The sequence below is a fragment of the Centropristis striata genome, chromosome 23 (assembly GCF_030273125.1).
Source record: "Centropristis striata isolate RG_2023a ecotype Rhode Island chromosome 23, C.striata_1.0, whole genome shotgun sequence".
NCBI classification, from domain to species: domain Eukaryota; kingdom Metazoa; phylum Chordata; class Actinopteri; order Perciformes; family Serranidae; genus Centropristis; species Centropristis striata.
Window position 1 is genome coordinate 16,169,966 of NC_081539.1, and position 15,803 is coordinate 16,185,768.

Genomic DNA, 15,803 nt, shown 5'->3' on the forward strand with positions numbered 1-15,803 from the left:
TCGAGCTAAAAGATACCGTAAACTGCAGATTCCGGTGATTATTCTTGGTATGTTTGTCACTAAAAGCAACCATTTTAACATGTACATAATAATGTGATCCATTGTTGTTTGGAAAAATATTGATTAGAGGAGCTTTAAATAAATATGTAAGTGTATTGCTACAGTGTAATATTATTATTTTACCCTGAGAGGTAACAAACTCAGGATATCCTACTGATTTCCAAAACAGGCCCGACTGTTAATCAAAGTGAAAGCATTCAGAGCTCGGACAAGCATAAAATGAAAAAAAAAAAACAACAACAACTAACAACATGACAAAAAAGCGAGGGGAGAATGAATTCAGAGTGAATAAAAAAATGCATAAAAAGATTTGCTTTTGAAATCAGTGAATGGAGTCTTCCAGGGCGAGCTGTTGTGTGTCTGTGCGGTGTGAGGGGAGCTCTTGAGAAAGAGAAGAAGACCGCGAGACGGAGAAACAGAGGGAGGCAGAAACACAGAGAGACAGGAACATGAAAAACTCGTCTCTAACTCAGCAGTAGCCAATTAGGGCTGTGAAAAAGCGGAGAGGCCCAATGTGAAGCCGTATTCTGTTGAAGAAGCGTGCCGTTTCCCTTCTCTTTCTCACTCCAGAGAGCCTGTGGCTTTCTAATCACAGCCTCAGTGAACCAATGCCTTCTCCCCTGGTCTATATTCTGATGAATCAAGGCAATTACTCCACTAGGTTCTGGTCAGTCTCCCGCCCTGATGTGTTTTCCACTGTAACAGTACATTCTGTGTTTGTCATTTCAGCCCCCCTAAGGAGCTGTTTAGACTTCAGAGCCTCTGCGGGTTGTTGAACGACGGTTTCATGGGGACAAAGTCCGTCTGTGAACTTGGACCTCTACCAGGATGCAGAGCTAAAGGCCAGGCATGGACCTGAGAGACTCACTGAGCATCTGTACCAGGACTGCAGCGTTACACCGGTTTCACGGTATGAAAGTAGACAATTATCACATCATGTACATTTTCTTATCTGTGGCAGAGGTTCGGACACCTTATAGATACACCATCATGCACAGTCATGGAAAAATCATAAGACCACCCTTGTTTTCTTCAGCGTCTTGTTCATTTTAATGCCTGGTACAACTAAAGGTACATTTGTTTGGACAAATATAATCATAACAACAAAAATATCTCATAAGAGTTTAATTTAAGAGCTGATATCTAGACATTTTCCATGGTTTTCTTGATCATAACCAAAATCATTATCAAGAAAACCATGGAAAATGTCTACATATCAACTCTTAAATTAAACTCATATGGGCTATTTTTGTTGTTATCATTATATTTGTCCAAACAAATCTACCGTTAGTTGTACCAGGCTTTAATATGAACAATAAATTGGAGAAACAAGGGTGGTCTAATATTTTTTTTCTATGACTGTAGATACACCATCATGTATGTCCATTGGAATAATTTCACATAGTCCATTTTTTACTATGTTGAAATCCAAGAGAAAGTGTTTCACTTAATTCTAAATATTTAGAATAATGTACAACAAAATGTAATATAAAAATAATAAATGCAAGTTATAACAAACTTTATATTCATATATTTTCAGGGAGCCCCTGGCAGAGTGTCATTGCGCTCATCTCTATTCCTACTCAGCTGCCTGTCAGGCTCGTCAACTTGCTGCACATTCATTTATTCCAAAAGGGATATTACTTTTTTGCTCTTTTTGCCTCCTAATTTCCTTTGTTCAAGCAGGAGATGTGCAGCTTTCTCATTTATTTTATTGGTTTTCAAAACGGAGACTTTTTACTGTTTTAAATAGAGGATTTGTACAGATTTTTAAAAAGTGAAATTCAAACACTAAACTAAAGATTTCCAGACTCCGGAGCAATCATTGGATAGTGACACTGTTTATTTTAATAGCATTTTTTCTTTTTTGAACTTCGATTAACTTTGATTGCATGTTTTGGATCATGATCATAATTTCCAGAGGCTAGTTAGCTCAGCTCATTTGGTGCAAGGCATGAGGAGGCTTCAATCAAATAGTGTGGGATTCTTTCATTTCATGTATTAATATTTTTTTTACATGTGTGATTGTGTAAATTACATCCAGATTATCAAGTTGTTTAAAGGATGTTTAAAGGGTATATTTAAGCATTTTCCAAACTTTCAAGACTTTATGCAAAATGGTTTCAAGTCTAAATGATAAATTAAGCGTTTGTTTAACTTCTGTTTTCATTCTTTTAACGGTCATTGTTACTGATAATAACAATAATTTCATAATACCGTATATAACAATATGTTTTCTGAGACGGTTCTCATAAACCTCATACTGTTGCAGCCCTAATCCATACATGGAAGCTGCAGTCCCAGTGCAGACAAAATGAAGCCCAGCACCAAATAAAGCCTTTCCCGGTTCAAAAGCTGTGTTATTTATACTGGGCGCCTGAGCTTTCAAAGTGCTCCAATGTGGTAAACAAAGTGTAAGGCACCTTGGTGGGAAAACTGTCTCCAGACAGAATTTGCGTAACCATGCTTTGAGTAACACTGAGGCTGGTGGTGAGAGAGGACAGATGGCTGCAGGGTGTAGGATGTGGAAGACAGAGGGAAAGCTCAAGAAAACACAGACGATGAAGTATTAATTTGGGGTGTGTCTGGAAGACTGGACACTGTCTTTTCACTCCCTCTCTCTCACAGGCTCTTTCTCTTATTTTCCCCTCTGAAACGGCCCGTCCGAGCCTGAAAACACAAGGCCGCGACTAAATGTCAAAGCAGGAATTTTCCCTCTCTTTATGCTACTCTGGCATGTAACTGTGATTTCCACTAGACACCAAAATCCCAGGCATGGCAAAGCATAACAAAAAAGATCCGAACTGAAGAGTTAAGTCTTGGACAGAGGAGTAGAAAAAACAATACGGAGGTTCCAACATACCGTTTTTCTCTCTCATGCTCCAGCTTGACTCTTAAATCCTGTTGAGAGGAAAAATAACAACAGAGGGGAGTTATGGAAGTGGAAAGTTAAAACGTGGGATTTGGGGTGCTGAATAAATGAAGCTGGACTGGGAACTTAAGTGACAAAACAGCATTAGATTGATTTATGTTTTGCATTGCTCTTGCTGATTTTTTTTTCTGCAATACAAAGACACCATTATCCTTCAACCTGACTGCAAAAATGGCATGACACAATATTAGTTTTCTATTTATAAAGTCTTTACCGAAGGGAGCAGGAATCTGGAGGAGCCTGTAAGTCTGCATGAGGTCATGGTGATAAAGCAACACTGACATCATATCAGTGCAAGTGACTGGTTGAAAAAAAGTAGGGGTTTACCCCAGCGCTAAGCGGAAACTGTCTCTGCTCCTCGCTGTTTGTTTATGGCTCATCATAAACAAGAGGATTTACCAATTATCATTCCACAGAGGGAACAAACGCTCAAGTGAACGGCTTCAGAAAGAGGCACAAGGTGATTGAGAGAAATTAAATCCTGTAAGGGGGCAGCCATAAACTATAAAATACATAAATAATCATCTTTTTCAGGGATGGGTTTGTGAATTTAGGGTTCAAAAATAATATATTTCAAAATGCCTCAGATAGTTTAACCCTCTGAACCCCAGGGCTTTTTTTTTTTACACAGCTCACATTTTACTCTCTGTGGCTTCATTTTGTTTGAATAATTATATTATAATGCCATAAATCAACATTTTTTCCAACTGCCCACACATGTTACCAATACTGGGAAAAAGGGGGGCTCCACATGCTCAACATATTGAACTATTTACATTTTTACAGCCTCTCTTGTCCCTCTGTGTAAACAGCCTGCAGCTCAGTCGAAGAATCACAAAATTTTTGTGATATGACTGTCTCTCTCAGTCGAGTCATTAATGGCTCCCCAGTGGCACTGAGAAGTGCAGAAGGGAACGTTCAAGTGCTGTTTGTCCAAGAAAATGTGAAAATCCAACAGTAATTTGCTGTTTTTACAGTTTCTATCCATAATAAATAATGTAATTTTAGCGATTTTTTTAAATGTGTGTTGTGGGGATTAGAGGGTTAAAGCAAAATCAGATTTTTACTTTGTTACAAGAAACCAGTCAGGAAAAAGGCTGAACTAAATATTTATTATATGCTTTGTTTGTGTGCACCTGCAGCATGCAGCTATACAATACAATAAAAAATCTGTATTCTTGAGTCACGTCGAGAATCCAAATGCCAAAAAATGTTAATGAATGCGGCACACGTTTGTGTCTGTGTTTGAATCAGACTCAGAATAAGCTTCTTTTAGCCATTTTCTCTCCAAACTACAGCACAACCTTCACCTGACTTTAGCAGCCAGCAGCTGTCAGTCCAGCAGAAAAAACAATCAAAAAGGAAGTGCGGCTGAGGTTTTGTGTGAAAACCCAGACTGACAGTAAAGGTTAAAGGCACTGCTGTGCTTGAGGTGTGCATGGTTAATAAAGAGTAATTGAGCAGAATGTGTGACAGCTTTAATGTGATTATTAAAAAACCTACACTAACCCCCTGCAGGTTTGAACGAAGGCTGTAAAAAGTTTATAGTTTACATGAAGAGCAGCAGCTGTTATCGGGCTGAATTAATCTGTTACAATAGATTCTAATGGTAGAAAGGTTTTACAGCTTTATCTCAAACTATTCATGCAACCCAATCCACTTTCTGTATACTCAGCATGTTTCAGTCATTCCCTGTTTTATCAAAATATGGCCTGATGGAGCTGGGTATTTGCACAACTTTAGTCAAAAATGACTCTTTGAAACACGCAGTGGAGGTTTGAGAAGTTTCTGTGGATGCTGTGGCACTACTTTTCAGCTTTAGAATCAAATTTTATCAATATGAGATGGGCTCTTGTCAGTAAAGGAAACACAAACCTTTTAGAGCCACCATTTAGGCCCACTGGAGATAGTCAGATGTTGATATTGGTGCTCAAGAGTAGGATTGCAAAGGGTTGGAAAACTTCTTTGAAAATGACCAAGGACAGTTGAGCTCAGGAATGTTGGTAATTTAAAATTTTTGCAAAATTTAACTTTTAAAAGTTAGCGTTTAACCTCTTAAAACCCACCAGCCTAGTATGGTTTGTCCCAAAAAAAGATATTTTCTTTGAACAGAAGAACTGTAAGGCCAAAATACAAAAAGTCTGAGGCCTCATCTAATTTCTGAAAAATGTGCCTGTTTGGCTTAAACACAATCTAAACTACATCAGTTCCAACAAGCAAAGGAAAAAGCAATACCAGTCTTAGGGTATTTGCTGGTCAAAAGTATGCCCATTAAATTGAATTATAGTCATGCAATGCATTCAGCAGCACTCTTCCATCACATGTACAGATCATTTGCATCCCATTAAACCGGAATTCAGTAAAATTACAGCCCTCTGCATGCAGAGTACACTCTCCCATCACATGGACAGCCCACACTACTGCACTGCCTGGGCCAAAGCCATACATGCTCTATGTGCATTCTGATTATATTACTGGAGTGACTACATTTTATATATTTTATATGATATTTTAGTTAACCAGCAGATAGAAGCCTAAAGTGCAGCTCTGCTAGGTTTTGCTAGCTAGCTGTCACCATGTTGGATGTAGCAAGATTGTGCATGCTAATGCTAATTGGGGAGAATTCATTAATATATTTCCATGCATTATATTAGCATATATTAGATGCTCACTTTAAACCATAAGTTAGCTCACCGCCCACATTGTTGCCTCAAATTTTCGAATAAACGTTACCTTTCACCATTAGTTGCTAGCTCATTAGCGACCTAACTCATCACATGGCACAGTTCATATTATGCATTTGTAGAACTTAATGGATTTATCATTATTTATTTATTTTGCTTATGATATGGTAAAATGTTGCAACTGAAATGGTAAATAGAGTCTGAGAAGAAATCCCCTGAATACTTTCTTTTTATTCCCATTATATTCCATACATTCCCGATAAATTCCTGTATAAAAGATAAAAGATAAGGTCCCATTTTTTAGTTTTCACCAATATTCCCAGTTTTTTGCAACCCTACTCAAGAGACAGAGTTTGCATGTAGTGTCACTTAACATGCAAGACTGGGCGCCATGCATACCTGTCTGTAGAGTAAGGTTCTGTTCTTGGGTTTGTGGCTGTTGTGCTGGGTGTAGCAGCGACCCAGCGCTGCCAGGTCCTTCATAATGGAGTTAAGCGCCTCCTCGTCATCTAAACACAGAAAATACACATTAGTCATGTGAAATCACTCTCACTCTCCTTTGAAGTAAAATAAAATAACAGAAAATGGCCTGAAGCTGTGTAAACTCACTTTAAATAATGACATAAGCTACCCATGTGACCATTCTTTGACGTGTAGAGCATCATGGATGAGTGATGATGGCCTAAGGAGGAGTCGGCTCCATCATTTGTCATGTGGTTTGAGTTTCAGCTTGTTTTGGCCCAGACCAGGCGATGAGGCAACACCTGGTCTGTTACTTCCTGTTCTGATGCCATCTGGGACTTTCCACTAATGGAAAGAATCCAGTGGTTTTTCTCTTGCCAAATCAAAACAACATATTCTCTATGAAAACTTTTCTGTGTACAACACCTGTGTTCAACAAATCTTCTGTGATATTTATAGCTGGAAAGGTGTGAGAGAGGTGAGGAATTTTGATGCTGTGGAGAAAACTAACAATGCTGAGGGTTCTCAAACTCTGTCGTCTGCATACAAACGCTGTGAAAGAGGAAAGGTGTTTAATAATGCAGCATGTGTGTCAATGAGTGGCTGTCGCAGGGGACAATGTGGTCGCAAGTATGTGCCCTGGAGCTTGATTATTAAAGGGATAGTTCAGATTTTTTAAGTGGGGTTGTATGAGGTACCTATTCATAGTCAGTCTATTATATCAGATAGAGTTTAGAGCTGCAGACGTGGGCAGCAGTAAAACTATTGTAACTAGGCCTGTCACAATAACACATTTTTAAAGGATGATATATTTTCCCAGAAACTATCACGATAAACGATAGTATTGTTGTATTGATGTTGTTTTGGTTTTATAACGATATGAGAGCATAATAAGTCCATCCTTTTCCACAGCAATGCATTTTTAAATCTCGAGAATATTAAACATTGGAATTGAAATGTGGAAAAGAAATATTAAAATATCCTAGATAAATAAAACTTTAAAAAATAAACTACAACCAAAACAAATAAAACAGACTTTCGGGCTCTGTTAACAAAACACTGCAATGAGATAATCATTATGTATTATATACTTTTATTATTAAAATAACATATAAACAGCTGGAATGGCTGCTTGGGCAATTTTTTTCCCCGGCCATTTGTACTGCTCTACATATTTGCAGCATTACTTTAAACACAACACAAAAAAGCACAAAAAGTCACACATGTAAACGACCTCTAACACTGCCTCAATCATTTGGTTTGTTCATATTATTGTATGACTTTCGTGTTTTAAAGGGTTAAGTCGGATGCACTGAAATCACACAATAACACAAACAAACTCAAGTATCGAGGCAGCAGTAGGCAAGGAACTCCTGTGTTCTGCTAAGTAAAATTATTGTTTTTGTCAATGGAGTCTGGTAGCTTTGATGAAAGCATAGAATGGCTTTAGTTCCCTTTGCATAAATTTAAACAGGGCTGTCTGACAGCAAAATAGAAGCTGTGAAAATATTCTAAATATAGCGTGTAGTTAAATTGGTATTGATTTTATGTGTCTAAAATACATTTTGCTATCCCAGCAGTACAGGTGCATCTCAATAGATCATAGAAAGTTTATATACGTCAGTGAATCAATTCAAAAAGTGTCTTGATTTATTTATTTTTCTTCTAATTATAATGATTATGGCCTATATTTGAAGACCTAAAATTCAGTGTCTCAAACAAATGTGATATGAAAAAAGACCAATGTTTAATATGGAAATGTTGGCCTCTGAAAACTATCTCCATTTATATGCACTCAATCCTTGGTTGGGGCTATTTGACTTGAACTACTGGAAATAGACTTTTCTATGATATTGTATTGAGATGCACCTATATGTTGGTTAGCTTCCATGTTGGCACTCCTGCCTGCTTCTCCAACTGGGGGCTGCTGCCCGCCATCTAGTGCAGGTATTACACCGAGTCTGGTACCTCATACAACCCCTTACAATACAACTTCAATAAATTTAAACTATCCCTTTAAGCACTTGAATACTTCATTTGATATCAATGGAGAGATTTCAGGAACATTATTCTTCAGTTGAAACTTCTCCTGCAATCAGACAAAGATTGATCTTTCCTTTTGTCAAACGCTGACTGATTCAGAATTAAAGTGGCTGCAGGCTTAAACATGAACCGTCTTTGATGGAGAAATCGGGAGGCTAAACAAGAGCAAGTCAAGTGTGTTTCAAATTCATACTTCACTCCTCACAGGGGACAGGTCTATAGCGTTCATTAAACCCTTAAAAATTCATTTAGCAAACCTGCGAGTGCAAGAGACCGGCGCTCAGCATCTAGCCGGATCTCCATTTCTCACTTCTCATCTCCCGCTTCACACTTTCTGCCACACACACTCACACTCTCTCACGTCTAAAGGGGGCAATCATGCAGATGAGCATGTCAGACATTACCATATCAAGAGACTTTAATAGAACCAATTATCTGAGTGCGGTGATTACAATATAAAGAAGAGGTCGTTGACCTCAGCTCCTGCCTGCCTCTCAGATGAGCCCTGGGTGCGTTTATTATAAACACACACACACACGCACATGCACACACACACTTCATGACAGGGAAACCAGGCCAGGTGTGTGCCCTGCAACACAAACAGCACCTGCAGGAAAGACCACATTCTTTAAAATAAAAGTGATCTGTGCGTGCGAACGACCACTGGGAACATCATTCATGTTGAAAGTGTGACAGAAGCACAGGGAGCAGATGGGGTCTGAGAAGCCATTTGATCCTGATCCTAACTGTGCGGCTCTGGTCACCAGCTGTTCGCCAACAGTGGGCAAGTCCGTTGGGTTCACTCAGGGGTCGCAGCACACAAACACAGATTTATACGCTCAAATCAGGGATGCACCGATTCAGCCTTTTTTCCTCAATACTCATTTTGATACCTCAACTCAGGACATGTGCAGATACAGATTCCCAATTTATTCATTCAAAATCTCTCTACCTCACTGCTTGGGGATCATACACAATGTCAGAGACTGCTCTGTAACCAAAGGTTAACCGCCATGACTGAATGAATGTAACTGAACACTGAATTTTCTAATGACACTGACAAAGAAACTGTATTTAACTGTGGACCGGGCTGATACCTGATCTGTTTACCTTGATAATTATCTGGTAGATCAGTTCCAAAAATGCATTAGTGTGTTTCAACCTGGTATGAACTCCAGCTAAACTGTAACAAAGTGTTGTCATTTCATGTTTTTCCACAAAAGCTGCTCTGTCTATTTGTACTTTGGCAAGATAATGTCCAACACCTTTCACCAAGCTCTGGAAAATATGCCTGAATTAGCTCATTTTAGCTGTAACACACTTGGATTTAGATCTTTTAGGCAATGATGTCAATAAAATAAACCCAGAAATACAAGTCCCATTAAAAACAGCAGTCTATTGGGCCAATTGTTTGTGTCATTTTGAAATGTTGCATTCTAAATTTTATTGGGATTGAGGCAGAAAACCTCAATTTTGATTGTGAATTTGGATGAAATGACCGTTAAAGTGAGATGATGCAACTTTTGCTGAACAGTGGCCAATGTGGTAAATATTAAAATGTAGAAATGTTGTGTAACAGTAACAGTAAAGAAAACTTAAATTCACCAAACTAGCTGAGTAATGTCACACACAAACATCTACCAAAACTAAGCTAATCTGAGTTATAACTATAATCATACTAGTGAGTAACATTTATTCTAATACAATAAATAAGCTTATTCTAGTGCAAAACAGCATTTAATTATTTATTTTACTTACTATTTTAGATATATATGGATGTTTGTTTGCTGGTGTTGTATTCTGTTCTGTGCAGTGGCAATAAAGTCAATCAATTTTTTTCTTATATTACCACATAAGCCACCATAAGGTACCAGTCATACCAGAGCAAAAAAGGCTGTATCAGCAAACCCTTATAGTGAGTACACTGCAGTAAGGAAGTGAGCATTTTATTGCTTGTGGATATCATTTTTAAGATGACGAATGTGTTAAATCTGTGTTAAATGTCACATAATTTCACTTTAAATGCAGCTTTACTTGGAAGTTCCCCTCAGCTTCACTCGAAGCTGCTTTTCGCTGGAAAGCTACTCCTACAAGCTCAAACTACAAACAGCTCTGGACCGACCAGCCAATCAGCAAGCTACAGTAAACCGAGGTCAAACCACATCAGCAGAGGGGTGGACGTCTTGTTTGACAATCCCGATTTAGCAGCAGGAGTGAAGTGAGGAACGGCGGCACACTCCCTCCACTCACAGAGCGGCTAAATAAACCAGAGCGATAACTTAAAGTTACACCCACAAAATCTCAGCCCTCAGTGTAAACAGTAAAAACAGAGAGAGAGAAAGAGTGAGGGGGGTAATCTTGAAATAAATGATAACTTTAATGCTCTATTATGTCAGAGCTCCAAACCAGAACTAACTGACTGAGAATTAAGTGTAATTAGAGACAATCACGTAAGCACGTCTCTTATCAAATGCAGTGGCATGTTGTGATTGTGCCTCATTTGCACATTCCTCTCTGCAGCACCAAGTTTATAACTCCATGTGTGGGTTGTTTGATTGTGATAAGATCAGTTAAGTGTGATCCAGGTGAGCCATTTATAGTTTATCCCCCTGTTTGCTTGTTTAAGAGATAACATGCACGGAACAATAGTGCAAAAAAAGTGAAATCACACCTAAGTATGTAAATAATCTGCATTCCTAAAACCACACAATGTTCATTCATCACAGTGTTTGACTTGAACCTCCCTGTTGGGACTCACAGAGGAGGACGACGAGTTAAAATATAAGCTGTCAGGAGTGCTGGATGACTAACCGCTTGAGCGGGCCTGTCCTCTCCGAACAGGAAGGAACTGAGTCACCGTCTCTGTTCTGAATACGGAGCAAAGCTAACCACGTTATTCCACATCAGGAAATTAATGGATTTTTGATTGAATCAGTCAGAGATGGACACGAGGGAATTGAGCGTTTGTGCACGGACGTTCTGTGACCAAACCAAAAATAATCAACATGCTCCTATTATCCTGTACATGAAAGGCTAGAAGTGTGTGCAGGGTTCTAATAAGTGTGTTTGCTTCGCAGAAATTAGATTTAACTTGAGAATAGGGCAATTAATGACTGTTTTCATCATTTATTAAAATTATTTTTGATTAATCTTTACTAATTCAGTCAACAAAAAGTAAAAAGAAAAAGTGAAAAGGGCCCGGAGTAAAATCTTTAATTTGCTTTGTTCGTCCAAAACCAAAATATGTTCAATTTACAATTACATAAAATAAAATGTGTCCACTATTTTAGTAGCTTGATGTCAAAAGGCTGACACACAAAAACATCCTGGACACAGACTGAGAAAATACAGGCGAAGTGCACGGTCTTACTTCATAAGCGTCATAAGAGATGAGAGGGATCAGTTTAGTACTATACCATAAGCAAAAATGTGCATTTTTAGATTACTTAATTTTCTGTTGATCGACTAATAGAGAAAAGAAAACAATAAATTGCAAACTATATTTATGGCAACTTAACATGTTAGGTCATTTTGCAAAAGAAAATCTTCCTCCATTTTTATCTCTCATTATCGCTGCCTCGCTCTCTCTGGTGACAAGTGTTGTTTCAGTCCTGCCTCTGCAGGCCCAGAGCTCCAGACTACCCAGAGCACTGGCAGTCAAGGATACAAAACAAACAACAGAGGCCTGCATGTGTGTGTCCGTGTGTGTGTGTGTGTGTGTGTGTGTGTGTTTGAGGCCTGTGCCTATGGATAATAGTAGAGAGGGGAGAGTGGGAGGCTCGGTTGGCGAAGGGGGCAGTGAGAGTGTGAGAATTGCGTGGTGGCGTACAGAGCCTGCAGTGATGGCCGCCTATAAATGAATTTATTACATCACTGAGGCCTGGTCCACGGACGCTGCCAGGCCGAGGCCAGCCAAGGCTAACCACCAGCACAGTGGAAAGCAACCAGTTCACACATCACTGCCAGAAGCAGCCTCACAAACCAACTACAGGAACTTAAGGAACCTTGTGTCAATGTGACCCCGAAAACGGTTGAGATTTTTTAAAATTCTGGTATGTGGCTAGGTTGGGATACCTTCATCTTATTTCCTGTGCTTCTTTTTGTGTCTTGGGTAAAATGTGTCTAGCATAAGAAGAGGGGGAATTCCAGGAAGCTCATCGGAGCGAGCAACATTACACAATGGAGACTGATTGCTGTGCATTGCATCATCACTCTGCATCTTTCTTTTTTACTCAGGCTAAAGCTGAGAACTGTGAAAGTGGCAGCGGGTGAAATGAAGTTAGAGCTCCAGTCCGAGATAGTTTATGTAAAAGCAGTAATTCTCCTGTAGCTGTCTCTGAAACAGCTAAAAGAGTTTAGGATTGCAGGCAAAAGCTACAGCCTCAAGAGTGTTTTAAGAATAACACTGGCTAGTGCAACTTGCAAGCCAACAAAGTGTGTGTAAGGGCCAGCGAGTGTGTGTGTGTGTGTGTGTGTGTGTGTGTGTGTGTGTGTGAGGCAGGCTGCCTGAATGAAGACATTGAGGGGATTTCCTGGTGCCGAGAGACACATCATGGCAAAGGCATCCGGCAGGATTAGCAGCTGGAGCCAAACGTGTCCTCACTCTGCAGCACGGGCCGAGCTCTGACGCACGGCGCACACATAAACACACACACACCAGCTATTAGAGGCAATGGGCAATCTTTGCTATTCTACACACCTTGCTGTTTATCGAAACTGCGATACAGCTAATTTACCTCCTAATGGGTGTAACGTTTAAACCCCTGAAGTTAATCTTTCACTAGGAATAATGACTCTGATGTAATGCAGGGCACTGTGGGTGTGTGAGAATAGTTGCGCAATTAATGTTTGTACAAGGTCTCTACCGAAAGTCTTTTCATTGGAGAATGCCTGCAATCATTTCCATTCAATATCTTTAGGCCGTGGCATTCTTTCTCTTTGCCATTACAGTGTAGTGGAAGCAGACACTTGCAATGTAACAAGCTTTTAAAGAGGGCTTTGTGTACATTGACTTTATGTTAGAGGAATGGTTTGACATTTTGGGAATAATGCTCATTTTCTCTTTTTCTTTTGCAGAGTTATTTTAAATGACGTTGAAATTTATTGTCCCTGGCAAATTCTGTAATCTAATTTTAGCCCTTTGCTAGCCTTCCTTCAAGACTACCTTTCTTTAAGACACATAAAAGCTTCAAAATTCACAAATGTAGTATTTCCTGGTGTATTTAATGTCATAAAACAAAACGAGGAAAGTCCCTAAAGGTTGCTTCAAACACAGTCCTTATTTTAGACTTCCTCAAAAAACGCACTGGCTTCAAGAAAAGGAATCCTGCAAAACAACAAAAAACAAAACAAAAAAGCTAACTCGTTCCCGGTTCAGGACTCATTCCTGCAGCACCTACTATTGTAGCTAAGAGATATAGGCTAGCAAAACAGGAAAATGCTAGTCAGTTATAGCTACCTATCTTCTTTCTCTTTTCTCTGTTAATAGTAAATAAATAGGTATTGAAAAGATGGAAAAAGCCGTCAGAGCTAGCTAGCTAGCTAACTAACAGTGTATTTTTGGACAGAGCCAACTTGCCGTGTGCCCCTGCTACCAGTCTTTATGCTAAGTTTAGCTAAGCTAGCTTCTTAACAGCAGATACAAGATTGGTCCCATTCTCCAAAGAGTGAAACAGTTTCTGCAATGTTTATTTTTCATCTGAGATAATGAGGGTTCACCTTGTGAGTTCCTGTGCTGTCCGGGTCCATTTTGGAGACCGTCATCTGAGGAAACAAAGGCAACATGTTCTTGGATCCCAGTGGAAAGCGTTCAAAATGAAAGAATGGATGTTACGCTTTATTTTTGATGCATGCATAGTGGATTGTTTCTGCTTTTGTATGTTAGGAATAGAACAAAAATCAATTTAATGTTATGCATTTGGTTTACTGAGGTCAGTTAGCAACAGGTTGAAGACTGCAGCTCCTGCAGGCGTACATGTCCTGTGCACATGCAAATAATATTCCACAGGAGAGAGTCTATTGTTTGAGTTATGTTGTTCAGAGGAACTGAGTATGTGTGTGTGTGGGGGTGATTGGTTTTGCATAGCTGTAGGAGTTTATGTGTGTTCACAGGCCTGGTGTGAATATAAATAAATGTGCAACGCTGGTGTACTTTGAATTTTCAAGGGAAAATGTGTGCACCTAGAATGTGCAAAAATCAAGCATCCATATCTATATAAAGTACAAAAACCAGGAGAACAACATTGTTACTAACAACAATGTATAAAGACCAAAACAAGCGTGTACAAAACACGCCATCTGGAGCTGTTAACAGCCTCCTCACACTGTGTTATTTTTTTCTGCACTGTTCCTGCCAGAGGATGTGAGAGAGGTGTGTATGTTTGTGTGTTTCCCACTAATCACGTGCATGTTTCTGTATGTATATGTGCTGTATCGCAACCTGCTTTCGAAATCATACTACTCACCCATGTTTACTGTCATCATCAGGAAGTGGCCCTGTTGAACTCGAGCACAGAGCTCAAATTCTCTCTGCAAGCGAAGATTTCATCCTGAGTGCAGAGAAACAAAAACACAGTTTCAACATCCAAGAACTGTGCCACTTTTCCCTCAGCTTGGCGCACATAATATTTCTATGATTGCACAAAAACAATGACAAAACAGGACGCAGGTGGCAGTTTCAACACAAAGCTTTTTTTCCAATATCAGTGTCACCGCTTCTGTTATTTATTTAATCTTTATTTAACCAGGACGCTCTCTTGAGATTGACATCCTTTTTTTTTTTTAAAACTCCTGGCAAACAAATAACAACATGACAGCCAAGAGCTGCATTTGATGCTGGTAACTCGCTCCATCTAAAATCCTGTGAATGCCCTGATGACTCTTTATTGCTACTCTGAGAAGCACAAGGCAGCAGCAGCAGCAGCAGCAGCAGCGGAGGAATTCCTCAGTGTTTGATGATGGAGGAGCTTCGTGCCCTTGAGATCCCACAGTGCAGCAGCCAAGGCAGGCGTGGGTGTTTGCCTAACCGCCTGCCTCAGGTAAAGACCCTGAGCACTTAAAGCACAAAGCCAGAGCCGCCTTTATGCATTACATTTGTGAACGCTGAGCAGAAAAGCGCTTGTCACATCCCATAATGGAGTGATGCAGAAAACAGTCTTTTAGCTCTGACAGTGGGTTTTTCTTATGATAGTTTGTAAAGAACGGAGATCCCACTTTAAATTGCTTATATACACCAAGCCATCTTTCAAACTGCAAGCCAGTGAAATGTTCTTAAAAATGATGGTCACATCGTGTAAAAGCCTACTTGTGGATATTTCACACACACTGTGGGAAACTTTTTTTTTTCTTTGAATGCAAGCTTAGAAAAAAAGGGGAACAGGAACTAGAGAAACAGCTGCACTACAGTATGTGGTGATATTTAAATGTGTGTGTTGGTGCAGCATCAATCACAGAGGCTAACCAACGGGAAGTTGCAAGTTTCAGAAAGTCGAATCAGTGATGCACAGAGCTAAATTTAATACCTACATAGAGCTATAGTTTACCTGTATCGTCTAATTATGAGATAATGAATGTAGAAGCAAGCTGCAGTCTCCAGGTCTGAAAAGTGAAGTGGAACCGCCAAA

At 39.5% G+C, this 15,803-nt stretch overlaps 1 protein-coding gene across 1 annotated transcript in view; it reads right to left on the reverse strand.

Annotated features, from left to right (window-relative positions):
- The window catches only part of map3k22 (mitogen-activated protein kinase kinase kinase 22), a 51,860-nt gene that overhangs the window by 23,381 nt on the left and 12,676 nt on the right, over window positions 1–15,803 (reverse strand). Inside the window, exons 2-5 of the mRNA XM_059326995.1 lie at window positions 14,646–14,729; window positions 13,900–13,944; window positions 6,076–6,185; window positions 2,924–2,961 (exon numbers count right to left, since the gene is read on the reverse strand). Coding sequence (XP_059182978.1) covers window positions 2,924–2,961; window positions 6,076–6,185; window positions 13,900–13,944; window positions 14,646–14,664 — 212 coding nt within the window. The 5' untranslated portion in view covers window positions 14,665–14,729. The remainder of the gene's footprint in view (window positions 1–2,923; window positions 2,962–6,075; window positions 6,186–13,899; window positions 13,945–14,645; window positions 14,730–15,803) is intronic.